This window comes from Vigna radiata, chromosome 10, assembly GCF_000741045.1.
Source record: "Vigna radiata var. radiata cultivar VC1973A chromosome 10, Vradiata_ver6, whole genome shotgun sequence".
Lineage (NCBI taxonomy): Eukaryota > Viridiplantae > Streptophyta > Magnoliopsida > Fabales > Fabaceae > Vigna > Vigna radiata.
Window position 1 is genome coordinate 18,920,075 of NC_028360.1, and position 19,338 is coordinate 18,939,412.

Here is a 19,338-nt window from a genome sequence, read left to right on the forward strand (position 1 = left end):
ATACAAAAATGGTGAACTCTTTTGTTTTATTTTAAGTAATCAATCATGGGTAATTAAATAACTATATCTACTAACATCAAGCTCACACACAAAAATTAGTCCTGAATTCGAAAGTCTAAAGCCAAACGTGTAAGCACAAAAAATACAAACTAAACGATAATCAACAACTAATTAATCTTTCAATTATTTGAAATATATTTTTTTTTCCAAATGAATTTTATGATAGCAACGTTGAAGATGGAGTCTCTCTCTCTTTGAAGCTGACCAAAGACCATTCTCCTGTCTAAACTGCTGGTATTATTGCCTTTTTGTTGTTTTTCCAGCCATTTCCTTCCCTTGCATAACAAGTTTCAATACTTTTTTATCTCAACATTTCAAAAACCTTGTCCTTTATCCCTTTGGTACCTTGTTCTGTGAATAGTTCCAGATCTTTGCAGTCCTCTCTGGTTACAATTCCGAGGCTACTTTCCTGTTAGCACCGTTAACGTCCTCGCATGGCTCATCGCTATGATAGTAATCCCTTCGATGAAGAAGAAGTCAATCCCTTCTCTGTAAGTCCTTTTCTCTCTTCCTCATGAGTGTTCCTTTCAGAAAGTTAAGTTTTTGTGAACTGGGTGTGCGCTTTTTTTCTCAATTTGATCTTCTTCAGTGGTATTTGAGCTTTGAATAATGGATATACTACTTTTTCTTTTTTGGGTTGGGAATTATTGTGACTGTTTGTCGGTGGACTTGTTTCTTACTATATTTGAACTTCATCACCGAAGAACCGGGATTTTGTGTTGTCTAAGACTTTATGTCTCTGCTATTTTTTCTTTTTGTTTTTTTTTTGCCTTTAATAAGGTGCCTTCTGAATTGAGTACAGAAAACACCTCTTTGCGAACTTGCAATAAATAAACAATAGAATTGCATGCAAATATTTTCGTTGAGTATCCAGGGTAATAGTTTGTTTTCGGTGCTTGTGTATGCTCTCTCTATAGAATACATTAGGGGTAAAATGTCAGGAATTCTTAAGTTATGGGATAAGATCAACTGCATGCAGCTGATAGAATACACAGTTACTCTGTCATGGAAAACTTTTCATGGATCCTAGTCAAGAAAGCTGCTGGAACAAATTAATGGAAGAAGCTGCAAATAATTTATAATCATCATCAACAAGAGCGGATAAGGCCCTAAGGTTAATTGCCGTTTTCTAAAACTGGAATGTTCATTCAACAAATAAACGGTGATTTACCTCTTGTTTTTGACGGTGTGTTGAACTATAGATACATACTTTTGATATTGTATAATATATATTCACATTATATGCCCTGCAAGATAAAAACCAAATAATAAAAGTCTGAATAATAATCATGAAGCAAATATAGCATGGATAATGTCAAGAAAGGATATCAATTATATTGTTTTGTGCTTCAATGTCTCATATTGGTCAGTGAATGAAACATTCAATCATACAGCATATATAAATGCTAAAAGAAGGCTATGGTTGCAAGTTCCACAGAGGATAGTGAATGTAACATATCTAAAAGCTGAGGTGGTAAATTAACTTGTCTTCCTCATAAATAAACGTCATGTCACATGTTATGTTATATATTTTGGCTTCCTAGCTTGGCAACAGTCTTCAATTCTTTTAAGAAAGATGAAAATTAAGGGTCTGTTTGGTTTTAGAAATGGTTTTTGTCCTCCTTTTCTGTTTTCACTTTCATTTACATAAATAATGCCTTGTTCTTAGTTTGTTGCCTGTATCCAAAATTTAAGAGGTTTTTACAGGAAAAACATTTTGACTGTTTCCTATGCCAAGGTTTTGAAAATAGAAATTTAAACGAAAAATAATATTTTTGTTTTACATTGCATATGAAAACAAAAATGAATTTCTCAAACTAAACAGACTCTAACTGATGTCTTGTCTAATGTTTATACTATATGCTAAAGAAAGAACACTGAATGAATAGTAATTGACTTGATTACCAAGAAGCTAGGGACGACCGAAGAAGTAGCACTAAACCAATGTTGGATTTATTACTAAGAGTAAGTTTGGTACTAACCTACATCATAATAGTAAGTACATCCCTGCACCACACCATATGCTTGTTTAAGTTAGAATATATTAGAGACAAAATCTTCCATGGACCACTTACAGATTTTAGGATATATGGTTCTTGACATGGCATTAGATCCTTTCTAACCAAGTGTAAATTCAATCCTTGTTGTCTCTATCCTTTAGATTAAGTTACATTTTAGCATAAAGTAAAATGGGCTTGTATATTGACAATAAAGAAACTTAAGCTTTAAGGAAAGTTGGCCTTTCAACACAATAGTAAGTGTATATATGTTTTTGTGAGCATATATGTTTGTCTGAATAAGATGATATTTATAGTAAGTGTATTACTCTATGATCTATATACAATTTGAAAATTAGTTATTGTACTTGAGGATTTCGTAGTTTCATTCTTTGAGCCCTCTGATGTGAAATCCCCACTTATAATAGTTTTATACTTGTTTCTTAAGGTTGAATTTTTCTGTGCGGGTAAACTGTGTTTTTATTTGCAATGCTTGCTCTTGCCTGACCCTTCAAATCTTTTTTACACTTACAGGAACCAGCCGTGAGGGGAAAAAACTCAAGCCAATCAAGTTACAGTGGGGGTGCATTTTACACTACAGTGAGTTTGTTGATTAACCACTAGTAAATCATATTATATTGCGTGCATAATTTTATCAATGATTTTAAAGCCATAAGTGTACTGGTGAGCAATCTTGTTTGTTCAACTTAAGTGAGCTAAGTGGTGATGTTGTTTGCGAAGTATGAGTCATAAACTACATTCTCCTTTCATCTTTATGATTGCTGAACTATCGGGATCCTGACGAACTTTCTTTTTCATATAGTTCAATGCATGTCAGTTGACTTTGTCACACTTCTCAGAATAATCAGCCACACAAGAAAAAAAAAAATTTGATAGAAAGGGAATGAGAATAGTTTACATTGTGTTTCAAAGGAAACCATTTACTCATATGTTTCACCTGGGTTAAAACCCTATTAATTGTTCACAACTGCTTGACTACACCTTATGCATCTCGATGTTCTAAAATTTTCAGAATCCTGGAAGTGTTGCCCCTGCCACAAATTCAAGGCTATCACCACTTAATCCTGAACCTGCTGATTACAACTATGGTTTTGGTGCGACAGTTGATATACCTCTTGATCCATCAACGGTATGTAATAAAAATTGAGGTTATTGAAATCCCAAAAATCTCTCTTTTATTTCTTTTTTCTTTTTTTTTCTATTCATATATAAATGCATTGGGTGTATTGTTGTGAAAATTGATTGTTTGGTTTCCAAATATGACCTGTTTTACCATTAGGATTTGAAAAAGAAGGAAAAGGAACTCCAAGCCAAGGAGGCTGATTTGAGAAGAAGGGAACAGGTATGCAATGTGATTTCAGGACCTCTATTTGCACACTTTATTGTTGGGATTTTCCATAGTTGATTCCTAACAGACTACAGAGGTTGGGACCTGGAACAATCATGTTCTTTTATTTTCTTTTTCTCTTTTCTGCTCTTACCCCTCTTTTGTCTGTGGTATAATCTTGATACCCCTGCACCAGAATTGTTTTTCCTGAAAAACTAGTTTTGACAGTGGAATATATAGAATTTATGACTGATTTACTATTTATAAATTACTGGAAAACAACATGTCTAGACTAAAAACAATTAACTAGGCAAGTGGTAAATGTGTAAACCATATATTGACTTAACCAGCCATTTGGTTAATTGTTCCGAATTATCATCATCATCATCATCAACTGTAATTCTAAACTTCTTTTGATGAATAATTGATCATTTGATGTTAGGAGGTTATCTGAAATTGTCGTGATTAGATGATGTGCTGATGCCCGAAGTATGCATCTTCTTAAATGTCATCATCTACAAGTTATGCTGTTTCCTGATCTATTTTTAGAATGTCTATGCTGGTTTTTGTGAAGCTTTCTCTACTGATTCCTTATTATCAGCACATGCCTGGGAGTTTTCCTGTGTTTTAATATCTATCCATTTATTAAAATATAGGAAGTCAGACGGAAAGAAGAAGCTGCTGCACGAGGTAAATTCATTTCAGTTATATTTGTACTTGATGATAGTTAGTTAGGGCTTTTGTAATTCCAAGAATCTCGATAGGTTGTAAGAATAGAGAAGAATGGGCAATATTGAGTTGCCCATTTCCAACTGAGTTCTATGACTCTGCTCTCACAATATTATCTGCCCAACTACTTTATAATTGATATCTCTTATTCAACCACCCAATTATCTAACAGCATGACTATTGATTGAGCATCTAACTGCCTTAATCATCTTAACTGCTTTCATTCCTTCTACTGCTCCCTTTGCAGCTTACGTAGTGGAATAAGGTCTTTTCTGTTGTTCACTTTCCACATCCTTCCCTTATTCTGAGATCTACTAATGTTTGTGATAAGTTTTCGTGTTTCCTTGGCTGCTTTTGGCATTCAACAGAATGGTGGAAGAGCACTACTGCTAGAGCATTCTATAATTTTACATTGCGTGTAGCTCTCCATTCATTCTACATGAGTGAACTCATTTCTTAAAAAAATGTTTACTCGTGCTTAATGCTTGGACTATAAATATCTTTGTTTCTGCTTTTACTCTTCAAGTGCATAATTACATTATTTTACAGCTGGAATTGTTCTTGAGGAGAAGAATTGGCCACCATTTTTCCCAATTATCCATCATGATATTGCCAATGAAATTCCAGTTCATCTTCAAAGACTGCAATATGTTGCTTTTACTTCATTGTTAGGCAAGTTATTCCATCTTTTCTTCCATTCCAATATGGTTTGCGTCAATGCATTGTTTTTAAGCCAACAATTATTGATGGTATCTCATGCGCATTGATATCTTTTTTTAGTTGTCTATGGTTTTTTGTTTAAATGATTTAAACCATTGACCTAGCTGGTTGGCACTAACCTGTTCTATTTAGTCTGCTTATCACTTTCTCTGTTGACTCCTTCTTGGCTTGGTGAAGATGATGTTTTAATTTGATTATGGTAATAATATCTTATTTATCTATAATGTATGAAAATTGATATCATGCAGGATTGGCTTTGTGCCTTACATGGAATATTATAGCTGTCACTGCAGCTTGGATCAAGGGAGAAGGTAAGTTTAGATACGAAGCAAGGAATTTTGTGCTTTATTGAATGGCTCAAAATCCAAAGATGTCAACAAATTCAATGCTTATGTAATGTTTCCTTCTTTGTAGGTGTGAAAATATGGTTTCTTGCTATTATATACTTCATAGCCGGAATTCCTGGAGCATATGTCTTGTGGTATCGCCCATTATACCGTGCTTTTAGGTAATTATTTCACATACTTATAGTCATTTGACTGTTTAATTTTTTTCCAACAGCTATACAATAGCAAGCATTCCTATTTACATTGCATCACTTGTGTAAGATAAAAATAAATTCTTGAGAAACTGCATTTTTTGATCCTGCTCATTTGAACAAAATATGAATGGATATTTTGATCNTTCTAATTTGGTTACACTCTTGATTTGAAATTTGTTCTATTTTTATTTTTGCAGGACCGATAGTGCTTTGAACTTTGGATGGTTTTTCTTGTTTTACCTGGTAAATAGACTGTTTTGCTGCTATGCACTTAAGCCTTGCTTCACATTTCAAACATAATTCACTTATTATTATTTCCCTTTGTGCTTGCAGCTTCACCTGGGATTTTGTATCTTAGCTGCAGTTGCTCCTCCCATAGTTTTCAAAGGAAAATCCTTGACGTAAGTTAGCATTATATATGTCCACTTCACTGCTTATTCCTTATTGTTTACATATTATATGGTGACATGACATGAGTTGAATCTAGGACATGTGCGTAATTACTATACCACGTATAAGTTACAAGAGCTGATATATAAATGGTCCTAGAATGACTAAGAAAGTAAAACATTGTATAGCCAGGTTCTTGAGGATAATAAATTTAGGGATATGATAAATACTATCTAGAAGCTGGTGTGCTATTGTCATTTTTTTTTTTGCCTAATACTTGGTGCCGTGACTCATTTTGATACAGAGGCATTCTGGCAGCCATAGATGTGGTGGGTAACCATGCAGTGATTGGAGTAAGTACGCCTGTAATGAAGTTTTAGTATTCCTGCATGCTGTTAATTGTCCTTTCACACAGCTACGTTACACTTTTATCAAAACCTCGTACAACAAAAATTTCCCTGCTTATAAACGATTGGTAAAGCTTTTTTCTTGGCATTTACCTGTAGATTTTGTACTTTGTTGGATTTGGGTTGTTCTGCATTGAGACTTTGATCAGCATCTGGGTTATTCAGGTTTGGATGTACTTCTAAATTTTTTTTGTAAGTCGATGCACTTAGCTCTTGGACTGAGCATATTAACTTTTTATTTGTTTTTTGTTTCATACAGCAAGTATACATGTACTTCCGTGGTAGTGGTAAGGCTGCTGAGATGAAGCAGGAGGCTGCAAGAGGAGCAATGAGGGCTGCATTATGATAAATTTTCATATGGAGGTAGTTTTGAAGTTTGAATTGCTGTTGTAAATTATTAGCCACAGATAATTTCGTATAAAAGTATTTTTTCTGAGTTTTTGTTTGTCTTGTCTAAGACATGCTACCTGTTCGTGTGGCTTGTTAATTACTATATTTGTTGATGTATATTATAAACAAAAAAGCATAGACATACAGTGGTTGACAGAAAAGTGCTAACATTTATTGAGTTGATCCTGTATGCAGAAAAAGTACTAGACTTTTATATTTATCCATAGAACTGATTTTTGAGTTAAGACATAGAAAAGCAATGACACAAATGCCTTCTTGCTTACGATGCTTGTTCTCTTTATCAACATGGTCTGTTTCCTTTTCCTTTTGTTTGGATTGACACAGTTCTTTAACGAACAACAATCATTGTAATTTAATTACCCGAGACAGCTAACACAGTTTTCTTAAAAGAAATTGCATGAATTTAAAGGGTATACGTATAATTTGAAGAGGATATTGGTTTCAAAAGCTTGAAAAGTAGCGGCTGAGGCTGAAGCAATGTGAAAAGCCAACATCTTGCTTTGATTTGGGACATAATAAGAGTTGTCGCTGACGCACCATAGTTGGTTACATTTTGTGTTGGTTACATTTTGTGGAACATCAAACGGACGCACCATAGTTGTATGATTAGAACTGGCTGTAAATAAATAGCAACTATTCGTTCTATTATACGAGATTATATATATGTTAAATAGAGACATGAATTTAAAAATCTTTAAGAATTTTTTTTATATTATTGATAATTATGTTAAGATATAAAAACTAGAGAGATACACTCTTGTACACTTTTTATGAATGAACTTTAAATTTAATTCATTTTTCTGAGTGAAACTTAATACACGAAATGGAATTGAAAGAATTAAATGGATTGAGATTGTTTAATATGCAAATTAAAATATCTAAGAATGGATAGTTTTCAATCTAGATTAATTAGAAAATAAAAAAGGAGACTGTATGTTTGTATCCTGAAACTGAGACAAATCGAATTTATAATTTATTAGATTATAAATGAATCACAACCACTTCAAAATGGAATTAAAGGCTTGTCTGTAAGCTTATAAAAATAAATCCTTGTCGCAGAGACAACATAATAAGACCATTCAACGTATTTTGAGAATCAGCATGTTTAAACTCAACCATATTTATCTTAACCATAAACACATTCAACGATATGCAATAAGATACTTTTATAATATTTTCTCCTAATAAACCTCTTAATTATTAAATTATCTTATCTATCTTTCATGCATTCAATAATTATATATATATATATATATATATATATATATATATATATATATATATATATATATATATATTTATCTAATATTAGGATGAAGTTTTAAGGTATCTTTATCTTAATCATTCCATCCGAAGTTGAATATAAAAAGAAAAAATGTGATTCATTTCTAAAGTGAATTCCACCTGATATTTTTTTGGAGATTATATCATAACCCGTACAAATATATGGGTAGCATAATAATTTATTAATGTTAGCTTGAATTAAAATGTATTAAATAGGTTTTTTTTTTCTCGAATTGCAATGTGTGTCCTCAAAAGGCTGGTTAATGTGCCAACCACTTTTCCAATAATAACTATGAACTCGTGGGAAAAGAAAAATAATGCATTGGTATATTAAAAACGATTCATGTGTAATTAATTTAGGGAGGACAAAATTAATATTTTACATTTGTCGTTTGGATATGCAATATCAGATTTAATATTAATTTAAGCACAAAAATAGTTCATCATTTTTACACGTTGCTGGAGAAAATACATCGAATATGAACAGAAATGGTCTGACATTCGTTAATCTTCCATAGTCTAATTTAGCATTTCAAATTTCAAATTTTATTGAAGAATATTTCAAATTTCAAATTCCATCAACACAGTATTATATATATGAGAAATCATATTTAAATTTTTCTCCTGATAATACGTTATGTATTTAATAAAATATAGATTACCAAAATTAAATTTTAAACTTGAGTAAACGTTCCGACTAGATAACTCATTTTTTATGTACTTCTTCTATCACAAATTTATTGAATTATGTTAATTATTGAAAGAAAAATTTGAATCATTTGATAAATTTGAGGTTGTATATATTTTTGGCAAAGACACTACTAATAGAACGTTTCTTACAGTTATTGTTGGGTAAGGGATGTGGAACCTATGGTTCATATCACATCTATCACCTAATCATTGTTTCTCATTACATCCAATAATACAAATCTCTTATGGAATCTGCATTTTCAGTGTGGCCTTTATTAAATTAACATGAAATGTGAAGATTAAGTTCAGAAGTAACATCATTACTTCAAACGGAACAACAGCAGCTTAATTAACATAATTAAAATAATTAACATAATTAACATAATACAATATATAGTAAGCAAAAATTACAGAGTTAATATAAGTAGTAGTCTCATAGTTTCATCCACCAAGCAAGCACTGTCTCGTAATATATATTCCATCCATACATAATAATCAAAACCAACTTCAACCACCTAGATAAATATGTATCAACTTCTCATTTATTTATATCATCTTAAATGATGATCAACATCACCATTTAGAAAAACAACTTCACATTACCATCTAATCACAAGTCCATATTTCTATGCTTCAAATTTATATTAAAATATGATTTGTGATTGATCGAGCAGTGTAAAATTGTTGCACACCGGTTCTACGTCACCATTAAACTCTAAGTTTGATTGCATATATTACGATAACATAGTAGTAGAAGCGATAATAAGTGTTACCTACGTATTATTGTGCTTAATTAACTGGCTTAGCAATAAGCGGTGCATTTCTTTTTGCAGTCAATGGTACAGCCACCGCCACCTCCGCCACCGCCGTAGCCCTTGCCGGAGCGGCTGAAGGAGGAGAAGCACTTGGCTGGACACGTGACCTTCTTCTGGAAACAAGGGCCCCGGTCTTTGCACACAACGGTTGGTTTTATGATGCCACCTTTAGAGGAGCCTCCATTCGGACCTCCATACCCGGATCCGTAGCCTCCTCCGATGCCGTTCCCAAACCCGCTTCCGAATCCGGGTATGCTGAAGCCCCCACCGGGGCCAAAGAAGCCACCTGGACCAGCTGCACCACCGAAAGCACCACCTTGGTTGTTGTTGTTGTTGTTGTTATTGGTGGTGGTGTCTTTGGAATGCCTGAGTTGATTAGGTTTGGATGCGGGTCGGGTTGCGAAGGAGGGTGAAGGTATGAGAATAAGGGTGAAGAAGAAGAGAAAGGTGATTGTGGGGTTCATTTTGAAATGTGAGATCTTTGTGAAAGTGGAGTTTTTAGGATTTGGGTGTGTGATGATGATGATGATGAACGTTGAGAAATATATTTATATATATGAATGAATGAATGTGAGTGGAAGGAAAAAGCATTAATTGGGAGGGTGTGGAAGACAGATGGGGTGATTTATGATGTTGTATAGTAGGTTGTCTGCATTTATTATTATATTTACTTCCCACTCTCTCTTTCTGCCGTTTCCACTTTTATCAACACTATCATTCTTCTGCAATTTTACACATGGTCAACTTTTAAAAACAAAACAAAATGTGTACTGTTTAGCAAAATTATATATATGCATAAGATGAGATATATGGTATCTCTACTCTCTAGAATCTAATTCTATTATTAGTAGATGTGCATATGCAAACATATCATTGCTCATTTTTCATCCGCAGACAATGAAATATCATTGCAAACTTCATATATTGCATTACGAAATCGCTTTCTTTGTTTAATTAAGAGTGAAAGAAGGACCGTTTCAGAAATTTTATAACTGCCGAGTGGTCCTGTTGAAGGTTATTTTATGGGATGAGATTTGAGAGTTTGGTATCACGTAAATTTATCTCATTATCTGTCAGTTATTACTCGTTCATCCCTCGACAAGTGCGATTTCGCAATCAGACCCTTATTGCTTTGTGATACACCGTTTGTTTATATAGTACGTTTCCTTCTTGTATTCGAAATCTCGTCGATTTATAAATCTCATCCAAAAATATTTAAACCCAACCAAATTTAAACAAAAAAAAAAAACATTTTTAATCAGTTTAAATCGATCTTTTAAAATTTATATTTTAGAACTTAAACTAAAATATGCGTGTATTTATATTGTGTTTAATTAATGATATTGGAGTGAGTGATATATAGGTTTTTATCGTTGAAAATTAATTAATGTGACCGATAGGTTAGAAAAGAAAGTACATGTTCATTAATATTTGAATTAAAGTTAAGTAATACAAGAAATCCTCAATTATACATCGCAACAACCCCTTTACATACATACATTTCATGGCTTGGTTCGAAATCCATCTTAATAATTCATTCATATTGATAGCCAAGTGGCTTTTTGCCTCCTATTCCGTCGACACATACATTTTGTGCTTACAAATTTCAAACTTTCCTCTTTCAAAGATGCAACATACCAACGCAAAAACCTCTACACCTTTAAAATTATGTTAAATATTAAGAAATATTTAATTGATGTAAATATATACATGCTCTCAATATTTAATTAATATTGTTATAGAAAGTTTCATATCGATTAAAATTATATATATTTGTATATAAATCTTATTTTTTAAATACAATTTATAAAATTATGTTTGTTAGACATTAGAACTAATAGATGTATAAAGAAAATTATGATCTTCATTGTATTTGTATAAATTAATGTAGTTATCTTTTCCAAGTTTAAACACAGACTGTATCCTATGAAAGAATGCGATTGTATTGAAATTTTATAAAGATGTTTTTGTAACTGAAATTATTTTACTAGAGTCTGAAATGAAATGAGTTCGTCTTTGAATGAGTGTATAAGGTGAGAAATGTGTATCCCATTGGATGTTTTTTCAACAAAAATAATCTAAAAAATTAAAAGAAAAACTCATGACAGTTTTCTCATTCTGCTGGGACCCCAGTGGCCAGACATAGAAGAATGCATGCACGTTTGAAAGAATATTAATTACACATATTTTAAAAGGTTTTCGAATGAGTTTCCAATTTCGTTCTAACCATCGAAGGAGTACAAGTTTGATTCTTTCATTTCATAGTTGAAACTATATATGATTATTTTCTGTCCATCCTTTTGAAGACATTCAGTTATGGGACAGTTGCTATATCCACATACTTTACGTATAAAAACCACCATTTTATTCACGACTTCACTTCAAAACTAAAATTAAGAAAATTTTGTTCAGCTTTTACACTGATTAATTAATTTAACCTTTTTATTAATAGTATTTTTTTTCACTAATTAAATGTAATAATAACTTACCCTGCAATAGGTGTCATGCAAAAGGGTGAAAGAAGAGAAAGAAAAATGGTTCCTTTCAAGAATTGAGTGATTGTCTCATCCCTACATAGGTGCATGATGGAACCAAGCACTTGCCACAATGGACGGTGTGATTGTTGAAATAAACTTGCCTTATCCCACTTAACAAGTTGAACATTATGTGGGCCCATGTTCAACAAGGTCGGGCATATCAAAGATTCTTTTTATGACTTTAAACTTCGATCAAATTAAACATGTTTGGAGAATTATACTAAATTCTATATTTTTTTCTCAGTTCGATTCTAGTAACATTATGTTCATTTGTCCATGTGTTTTTCACAGATCAAGACGAAGCTGGTTTCCTCAGATAAGATCTAAGCAAGTCAGAAATTGTGGTACCAAAATCAAATTCAATGTAATAAATGAAGTTTCTGACTTCTGGAACCAATTTGTGAAGAAGAAAAGTCGTAAGAAAGTGATTTCATTAACTACACGAGTTGATCTTGCAAACATATCAATGTGACCAATACGCGTTTCCTCTGCAGCGTATCTGTCACCACTGCCAATAAATTAATACGGCAAGGTGTGTTTGGATAATACTGACATATCTAACCAGACAGACTCGTTATTGTTTCTTTAACATCGATTGATAGAGCAAATTTGATGCAATCTTTAACTTTAAATAAAATATTGAGTTATTTCTTTTATATATTTTTCATATATTAATTTTATTTAACGTGAGATTTGAAAATTTTGACACTACAACTCAAAACCTTAATAATTTTATAAGTTTTTCTCAATGTATATTGTTCATCTCCAGTTTCAATTTTACAGTAAAATTTCTCATATAAAATGGGCTAAACACGATGCTTTTTACTGATGAAGTTTAAGACTCAAATTTTATCTGACTTACTAAAAGTCGATTTTATTAACACTAGCTTGAGCGATGTTATTTGTTTTAAGTCAGAAGTAAATTTTGGTAATTACATATCGAAAATCAAGTTTGATTCCAAATTTTCGACAACATTGTGTAAAATCAATTTTCTAATATTTAATATATACACAAAAGTCAGTTTATTTAGAATCAATCCACGTAGATTCAAAACGAATTTTACAAACACATATCCAAACACCCACGAAATCAAATTGATATCAGAGCACTATTCACATTGATGAGATGTGAAGTCGTACTAGAACGTGTACCTGTGAAAAATAGAATGAAATTAACCGTAAAATGCATTCTATTTCTGGTTAATAAGTTACCATTCGGTGAATGCCTTAGATAGAAATGTCAGTGGCAGTTCCAAATATATGTATTCAAAATTAATTGAATCACCGAGCAGACCAGTTTAATGTGTTCATGTGCTCCTGCACTTTTGCTCGGGGACAAAGTGACATATACAACCAAGATAAGTAAATCATCTATTTATTTTCTGTCTGATATTTATAATGTCAAATAACATGAATGCTACCAGAAGTTAAATGATTGTATAGCATATAAGTCCATGAACACTTCTCAAGAAGAATCATTTTCAGTACATGGCATTCAGGATGATGAAATATTATGACAGTTTAGCGTTATTACAATGCCAAACAATAGAATTGTGAGCTAAGAAGCTCGTAAGTTGTTAGCAATACATAAAAAATAACTGATGGTGAAGCATGGAGATTTGTAAGATGTAATGTAGAACAGAAAAAGAAAAGATGGATCATTATTAACATTATTTTCAGTGTATACGTATGTAAGTTAATTGAAGCAGCCTCAGAGGCCAGAAGAGCCCCAGCTAGCATCAACTGCATCAATGATCTTTGCATGTAGTGTGGCTCCAGAACAAGCAACTATGCCACGATCAAGGCCTTCTAAATATAAGCCTTTTGAGAAGTCTAGGGGAAGTCCTCCTGCATCTGTTACCATCCCACCTGCTTCATGTATGATGATAACACCTGCAGCATGATCCCATATTTTCTCCTTGTAACCAGCCCTTGCAAACTTCATGAAAACCTCAGCATCCCCACGAGCTATTGCTGCATACTTTACCATGCTGTATACCCTCAACGGTTGTTTCCTGCACACGTGATAGAAAAGTGATATCTTATAAGTTAGAGCCATGTAAAATCTTCCATTTCATCGAGATAATTGTTAATGTAACTAGTTCTTTAAGTAAGGAATATGTAACCACTCATTACAAATTCTGCTTTCCATCAAAGTTAATAAAAGCCTACAATAACAGGATGATTTGACCTTAGTCAAGAATCTTAAGTTTTAATATGCTTCCAGTACTGATTTAACTAGGATACTTGAAAAATAACAAAAGCATAGTTCCATGTTAATATATCTCTATGCTGGGTAATAACAATAGTAATAAAAAACAGTTTTCTGATATTCAGTTTAGTATTTAGAATTCCTTAGATAACAGTTGGGAACTTGGACTTGTCTCCCTTTATATACAAACTCTCTTGTAACAATTCATTCTTTCTGTAAATCTATTATGGTATACCAAGGGAGTGTAAATAGGAGATGGAATGAAAAAGAAACGCACCTGAGTCCAATAGTGTGAGCCAGCCCTGCAGTAAAAGAATGGCTTGAATTGGCCTTCTCAACTGGTTCACAGAAGGTGGCAAGTGCAGGATTGTCAATGGGAGAGACAGAAACTTGTTTTGCATGGTTTGGCCACACAAACATCTTATTGACATGGATCAGCGGTTGCATCCAAGCCTTCCCACTACCCCTTTTAGCATATAGTACACAACCTTTGTTCCAAGTTTCAGCTGTTGGAGGAGTCAACTTGGATATAATCCTATGATAGCGGTGATGATAACTTAACCATTCCTTCCTCATTGGGTAGTTAGGACATCCAAGAACACCAAGCTTCACTTCTCCATCCTCTATGAGTGCTAGAGCTACAGCATATTGATCTCCACGTACAAAACCCAATGTACCATCAACAGGATCCAGTACCCAAAATCTTCCAGTGGGTCCCCCCGTTGAGCTACAGCGACCAATGATTTCAAGAACATCTGAAGTTGAAAGACCACATTTTGGCTCCTGAACTCCAAAACGAGGTGCTTCAGCTAGACACTGGTTCACAGTTTCAACCACAGCTTCTAACAGTTCAGATGAATTAGCTTTGGACAGACTTTGAACATCTTCTTCAGCAACAATCGAGACATTTTGANTCCCTAAACATTCTGACAACATCCAGCTGACAATTGCTTGAACACTCCAATCTGTTTAAGGGTACAATTGAAACGTGTTTGTTGGTACGAATGTATCAATCATACTTGAAAAGTTGTATTTACTAAAAAAACTATACAAAACAAGCTTCAACCATCACTATACAAAAATTACAGAGAAATATAACGAAAGACACAACATGAATTAATATAGATCTTTACTTTTNCCATTGTGACTATGATTACATACATTGGATCTTTACAGAGAGAAAAAAGAACATGTAATGTGATGACCTTTAATATGAAAATAATGAATTCGTGACTAATTAAATATATTTCCCATTTGGAAATGTGAAAGGAACAAAGACAAAGGTCTAACCAGTAAATTGAAAACTTGTCTCAATTTTTCCAATAGAGAACAAATTATCAGTCTTTTAGAAAACCTGCACTCTTTCTAAAGCAGACTGCTGGTTCCAAAGTGTTTACTAGAACACTTTAAAAAGTAACCAAACAAGGTGTTTATTGGAGCAAAGCTTACAGCCTCTACAAGCTGATTCAGTATATGGACGTTCCAAGAATCCCCTTGACTTCTAAAGGGATTACAGAGGTCTATTCTGCTAAAAACTTCAAACTATCCCATCCTCATCTTTTTTGTATTCACTATTTTGTTCTAATAGAATTTTGTTAACAAAAGGAAAAAGAGTATCTTTTAGATAAGATGAAGGGGAGCAGTAAGCAACATAAGGAAAACCAAATATCCCATGAATCTGAACTGATTAAACCAAAATTGAGGAAAAATAATATATTGATATGTATCAGGTGTACTGTGTACAATACAGTTCAGTCAAAAAGTGATTTGCTTGTAGAACTAGATGAGGTTACAGAAATAACCGTGTAAATATTGCAGAATATAAACCAAAATTGAATCATACGGCATTCGACCTGGAAATTACATCAAATATGGGAAAAATTGTGATCGTAAAAGATTATTTAACTAGGCTTATATCTCCTGGAAAAGATAAATCATATGGAAGTTCAACCAGCTGATAAAGCCAAGACATGAACTTGCACTTATGCCCCCTGTCTCCTTCTTATTGAAAACCACTTTCTGTAATAAAGAGTACTACTGAGGTTCTATCCAATCTTATATCCTTTTGTTAGCAGTATTATATTTCATAGTTTGAAAGGCACTTTGTTTTCACCAACCATACTGTTTCCCTGCATTAGAAGCGTGAATCTTAGAAAATCCATGAAGCCTCCAAATTCAAATGTCACTTTCCACACCAATGACTTTGTCTTGACTTAAAATCAGTTTTGAAAATAAGTATTGATCTGGTTATGTCCTCGCCTATCAGACAACTGAGGCAAGGTTTTTGCATTGGTCCCTTTTGGCGTTTAAGAACCAAAGAACAAGCCACTTGTCATAATTTGAATGGATTTGCACACAACTTGGCAAAGCCGCAATGTGAAGTCTCCTCACAAATTAGCTATTCAACAGACATAAACTATATTTCAAACATATATATTGACTAAAGTTAGTATCTTAGATTTACCTGCCTGCTAGTATGCTATTACTTTCTAAAACCACTAATATTTTAGTCTCTCTTTATTGTTTTTTTAATTCAAAACTATTGATGATTTTCAATTTTCTTTAATTAATATTTCACAGACAAAACCACACATTTACATCTTACATTTCTTAAATGCTTCTTAATTCGTATAATAACCTTAGAAGTGCCATAATTACCTCAAAGTTATTGCCAGATAGCATAGCATCCAATGCAGAAAACCAGGTGGCAAAATGAGTTAAACCAAATTTATTTAGAAAAGATCTTGATTTGGGAAAACAGGCATACTGAAAAACTAGCCCCAGCAACAGTGAATTTATAGCATAAACAAAGAGGCATCAGAAGCAAAAGCTTTACCAAAATACTGAGTTGAATAAACGGCATTCACCTGCTACTGTAACCGGAGAATTATCATCCTTGGACTGCACCTGACGATGATTGGTGACAGACCCAGTGTTGGAAATTATAGTGTCCTGCACTCTCTGGCAGAGGGAACACGCCATCTGCACTGCTCTAACAGCCACCTCCAATTCCTTGGAATAATCCTCTGATAACTCAGGCAAAACATCCAACCTTTTCTGCTGCTCCTCCTCCATGACAGGAAATTTTGACAGAAAACCAATGTGCTGCGTTGAGAGGTTATTGGGCACTTTATAGTTGGAGCATGAAACTGGTTGCTTCACTGCATGCTTGGTCTTGGTCATTGTGAAGACATCATGGTACCCCTTCCCCATACGTGGGATTTTTGTAGCAAAGCTTGAAAAATATGAAGACATATCTATCAAGTGTCCAACAATTTCCCTTATCAACGTGAAATAATGAATTTTTGTTTTTTATAATGTTGAAAGAGAGAGAAGCAAAAACAAAGTTGGATATTTATTGGTATTTGAAAGATAAATAATAGAAGCAGTGATGATAATGAATGAATGACCAACCCTATCAATGTCCAGATTTGACACTATTATGTTAGGGCTGCTTTTTGTTTTGATTTTTAGTTTTTCGGGTATCAAAATTAAAGTTGTTTTAAATGCTCTTTTTTAATATTCGATGCTGACTCCTTTGTTGTTTATTGGATAAAGAGGTAAAGATAGATTTGAGTTGAGGTCTTTATCGTCATAAAATTAATTAACTCCAACACAGCCAACATATCAATAAATAAAATAAAACAAAATTGCACTGTGGCAGTTGGGAGATACATTTAGTGACAAAGATACTTTATCATTCAACTAACCCTTAATAATGGAGTTTTTTCTAAAAAAAAACATCTTTTTACAACATTATAATATTATTTACTTATTATTTTGTAATTAGTTTTGATATTTATAATTATTATGATTGTTTATTGAATAATTTTGAATTAAAATAATACATAAATAATGTTAAAATATTATCTGTAATTCTTTCTAAAATGACAACCTATTTGATGATGTCATCGTCATGCTCCAATCCAATTATACTACACTTTTTCAAAATCTTCAACTTTATTTGAATAATGCTTTATACCTACGCACTTCTGAATATATCTTTTCTTTTAAAGTTTAACATGATTTGAATATATTAATATTGAAAAATATACTTTATAATGGTTTTGAGGGAAGTTTAACTAATGTTCCCATGCTTCGAGCTCATTACAATTGTTTTTCAATTGAAATACGATCTAGTAGCCCAACATTGGCTGAGCTTCTTAGAGCTCTATTGTTTTTTATACAAAGAAAAATTAATATATAAATAAAGGAAATTTTTTTTAATTTTATGTATTTGAAAATTAATTTAATATTTTCTTGTATTGGATATTTTATCATAGTAAATTCTGTAAAGACTGAAAAATAGTAGACTTGTAAGTGAATATGTGTCGCCAGATTATAGGGCCAAGTTTTATTAATAAAATGAGATTTTATAAAATCTATGTTCAAGCTTCAGCCCATTCTTTGAACAACAGTTTCATCTACTCAAGCTTCTTCTTCTTCTCCACCTTCTCTCCTCTTTTCCTCAACACTGAATCCATTCTTCCTCAATCAGGTGGCGTATAAGTGCTATGGGCGTCGAGAACTTCGGTTTTCACCGATCAATTTTGGTGTTCTTCTCCCGGTAAGCATTTTCCCTTTTCTCCGTGCTCTATGGACTGTGAGCATGCAAGGTTTCTGTTCTTGCATGTCTCACAGCTCTTTCCTCAAATTCTTGACCCACTTGAAGTTTAAGAACTATTTTNCATCACCAAATTACAATCTGCAGGTGATTCTAGTTTTCCTTGAGGTGCACTTAAGCGTTTAGGAGTTCCTGTGAACTCGACTATTTGGTTAGAGGTAAGGGAAGCTAGGTTATGATTCTGTGTTGTGTGATTTATATGCATGAATTGTGGCCTGTGGATGTTGTAAAATAATGCATGTGTAGGTTGTATATTGTGGAGTATTGTGTTTGAGCTGAAATTAAATGATTTTGTGTATGAGAGTATGAGATCCTATGTTTTCTAAAATGTATAAAGTTGTGAATGGATGCATATGAAGTGAACTGTATAAGGTAGGGTACTGGATTGAGTATTAGAAGAGATGAAAACTGTTATACATGTTAATAGAGGTCAAGTTAGGTGGATTATGTTGTCCTTAGGTCGTCTTAGAGGAAGTGAGAGGGTGATTTCGAGAATTATGGGTTAAAGGTCGAATTAGGCTCTTAGAATGGTTTAGTTAAGTCAAAAGTGACTTGTGAGAAGTGTCAAAACAG

The 19,338-nt window shown here is 33.0% G+C and overlaps 3 protein-coding genes across 4 annotated transcripts; 1 reads left to right on the forward strand and 2 right to left on the reverse strand.

Moving 5' to 3' along the window:
• Window positions 1–210: 210 nt before the first annotated feature.
• On the forward strand, window positions 211–6,829 carry LOC106776169 (secretory carrier-associated membrane protein). Of its 2 annotated transcripts, XM_014663526.2 has the most exons (14): window positions 211–294; window positions 422–551; window positions 2,592–2,657; window positions 3,091–3,207; window positions 3,358–3,420; window positions 4,062–4,095; window positions 4,684–4,806; window positions 5,103–5,165; window positions 5,269–5,362; window positions 5,593–5,638; window positions 5,729–5,796; window positions 6,090–6,138; window positions 6,292–6,357; window positions 6,452–6,829. In XM_014663526.2, exons 2-14 carry the CDS (start codon window positions 495–497, stop codon window positions 6,536–6,538), a joined length of 933 nt encoding a protein of 310 aa, XP_014519012.1. In that variant the 5' UTR covers window positions 211–294; window positions 422–494; the 3' UTR covers window positions 6,539–6,829. The 2 variants fall into 2 exon arrangements, with proteins under 2 accessions (XP_014519012.1, XP_014519011.1); XM_014663525.2 differs by lacking the exon at window positions 211–294 and having other exon boundaries at window positions 301–551.
• A 2,097-nt stretch (window positions 6,830–8,926) lies between these two features.
• On the reverse strand, window positions 8,927–9,948 carry LOC106775195 (glycine-rich protein 5). The gene has a single exon (XM_014662278.1). The coding sequence runs from the start codon at window positions 9,854–9,856 to the stop codon at window positions 9,380–9,382; it is 477 nt and encodes a 158-aa protein (XP_014517764.1). The 5' UTR covers window positions 9,857–9,948; the 3' UTR covers window positions 8,927–9,379.
• A 3,443-nt stretch (window positions 9,949–13,391) lies between these two features.
• Window positions 13,392–17,540, reverse strand: LOC106774572 (PAP-specific phosphatase HAL2-like). The gene is made up of 3 exons (XM_014661606.2): window positions 17,009–17,540; window positions 14,419–15,106; window positions 13,392–13,944 (listed from the first exon to the last, which is right to left on the reverse strand). The coding sequence occupies exons 1-3, from the start codon at window positions 17,394–17,396 to the stop codon at window positions 13,641–13,643; spliced, it is 1,380 nt and encodes a 459-aa protein (XP_014517092.1). The 5' UTR covers window positions 17,397–17,540; the 3' UTR covers window positions 13,392–13,640.
• Window positions 17,541–19,338: the final 1,798 nt, after the last annotated feature.

What these genes read in the sequence shown, in the direction of transcription:
- LOC106775195 (XM_014662278.1), bottom strand. Translation starts at nt 9,856, where the DNA reads ATGAACCCCACAATCACCTTTCTCTTCTTCTTCACCCTTATTCTCATA.
- LOC106776169 (XM_014663526.2), top strand. Translation starts at nt 495, where the DNA reads ATGGCTCATCGCTATGATAGTAATCCCTTCGATGAAGAAGAAGTCAAT. An exon ending in AGAAGAAGCTGCTGCACGAG is followed by an intron (nt 4,096 to 4,683) that starts GTAAATTCATTT and finishes ATTATTTTACAG; the next exon opens with CTGGAATTGTTCTTGAGGAG. An exon ending in TCAGCATCTGGGTTATTCAG is followed by an intron (nt 6,358 to 6,451) that starts GTTTGGATGTAC and finishes TGTTTCATACAG; the next exon opens with CAAGTATACATGTACTTCCG.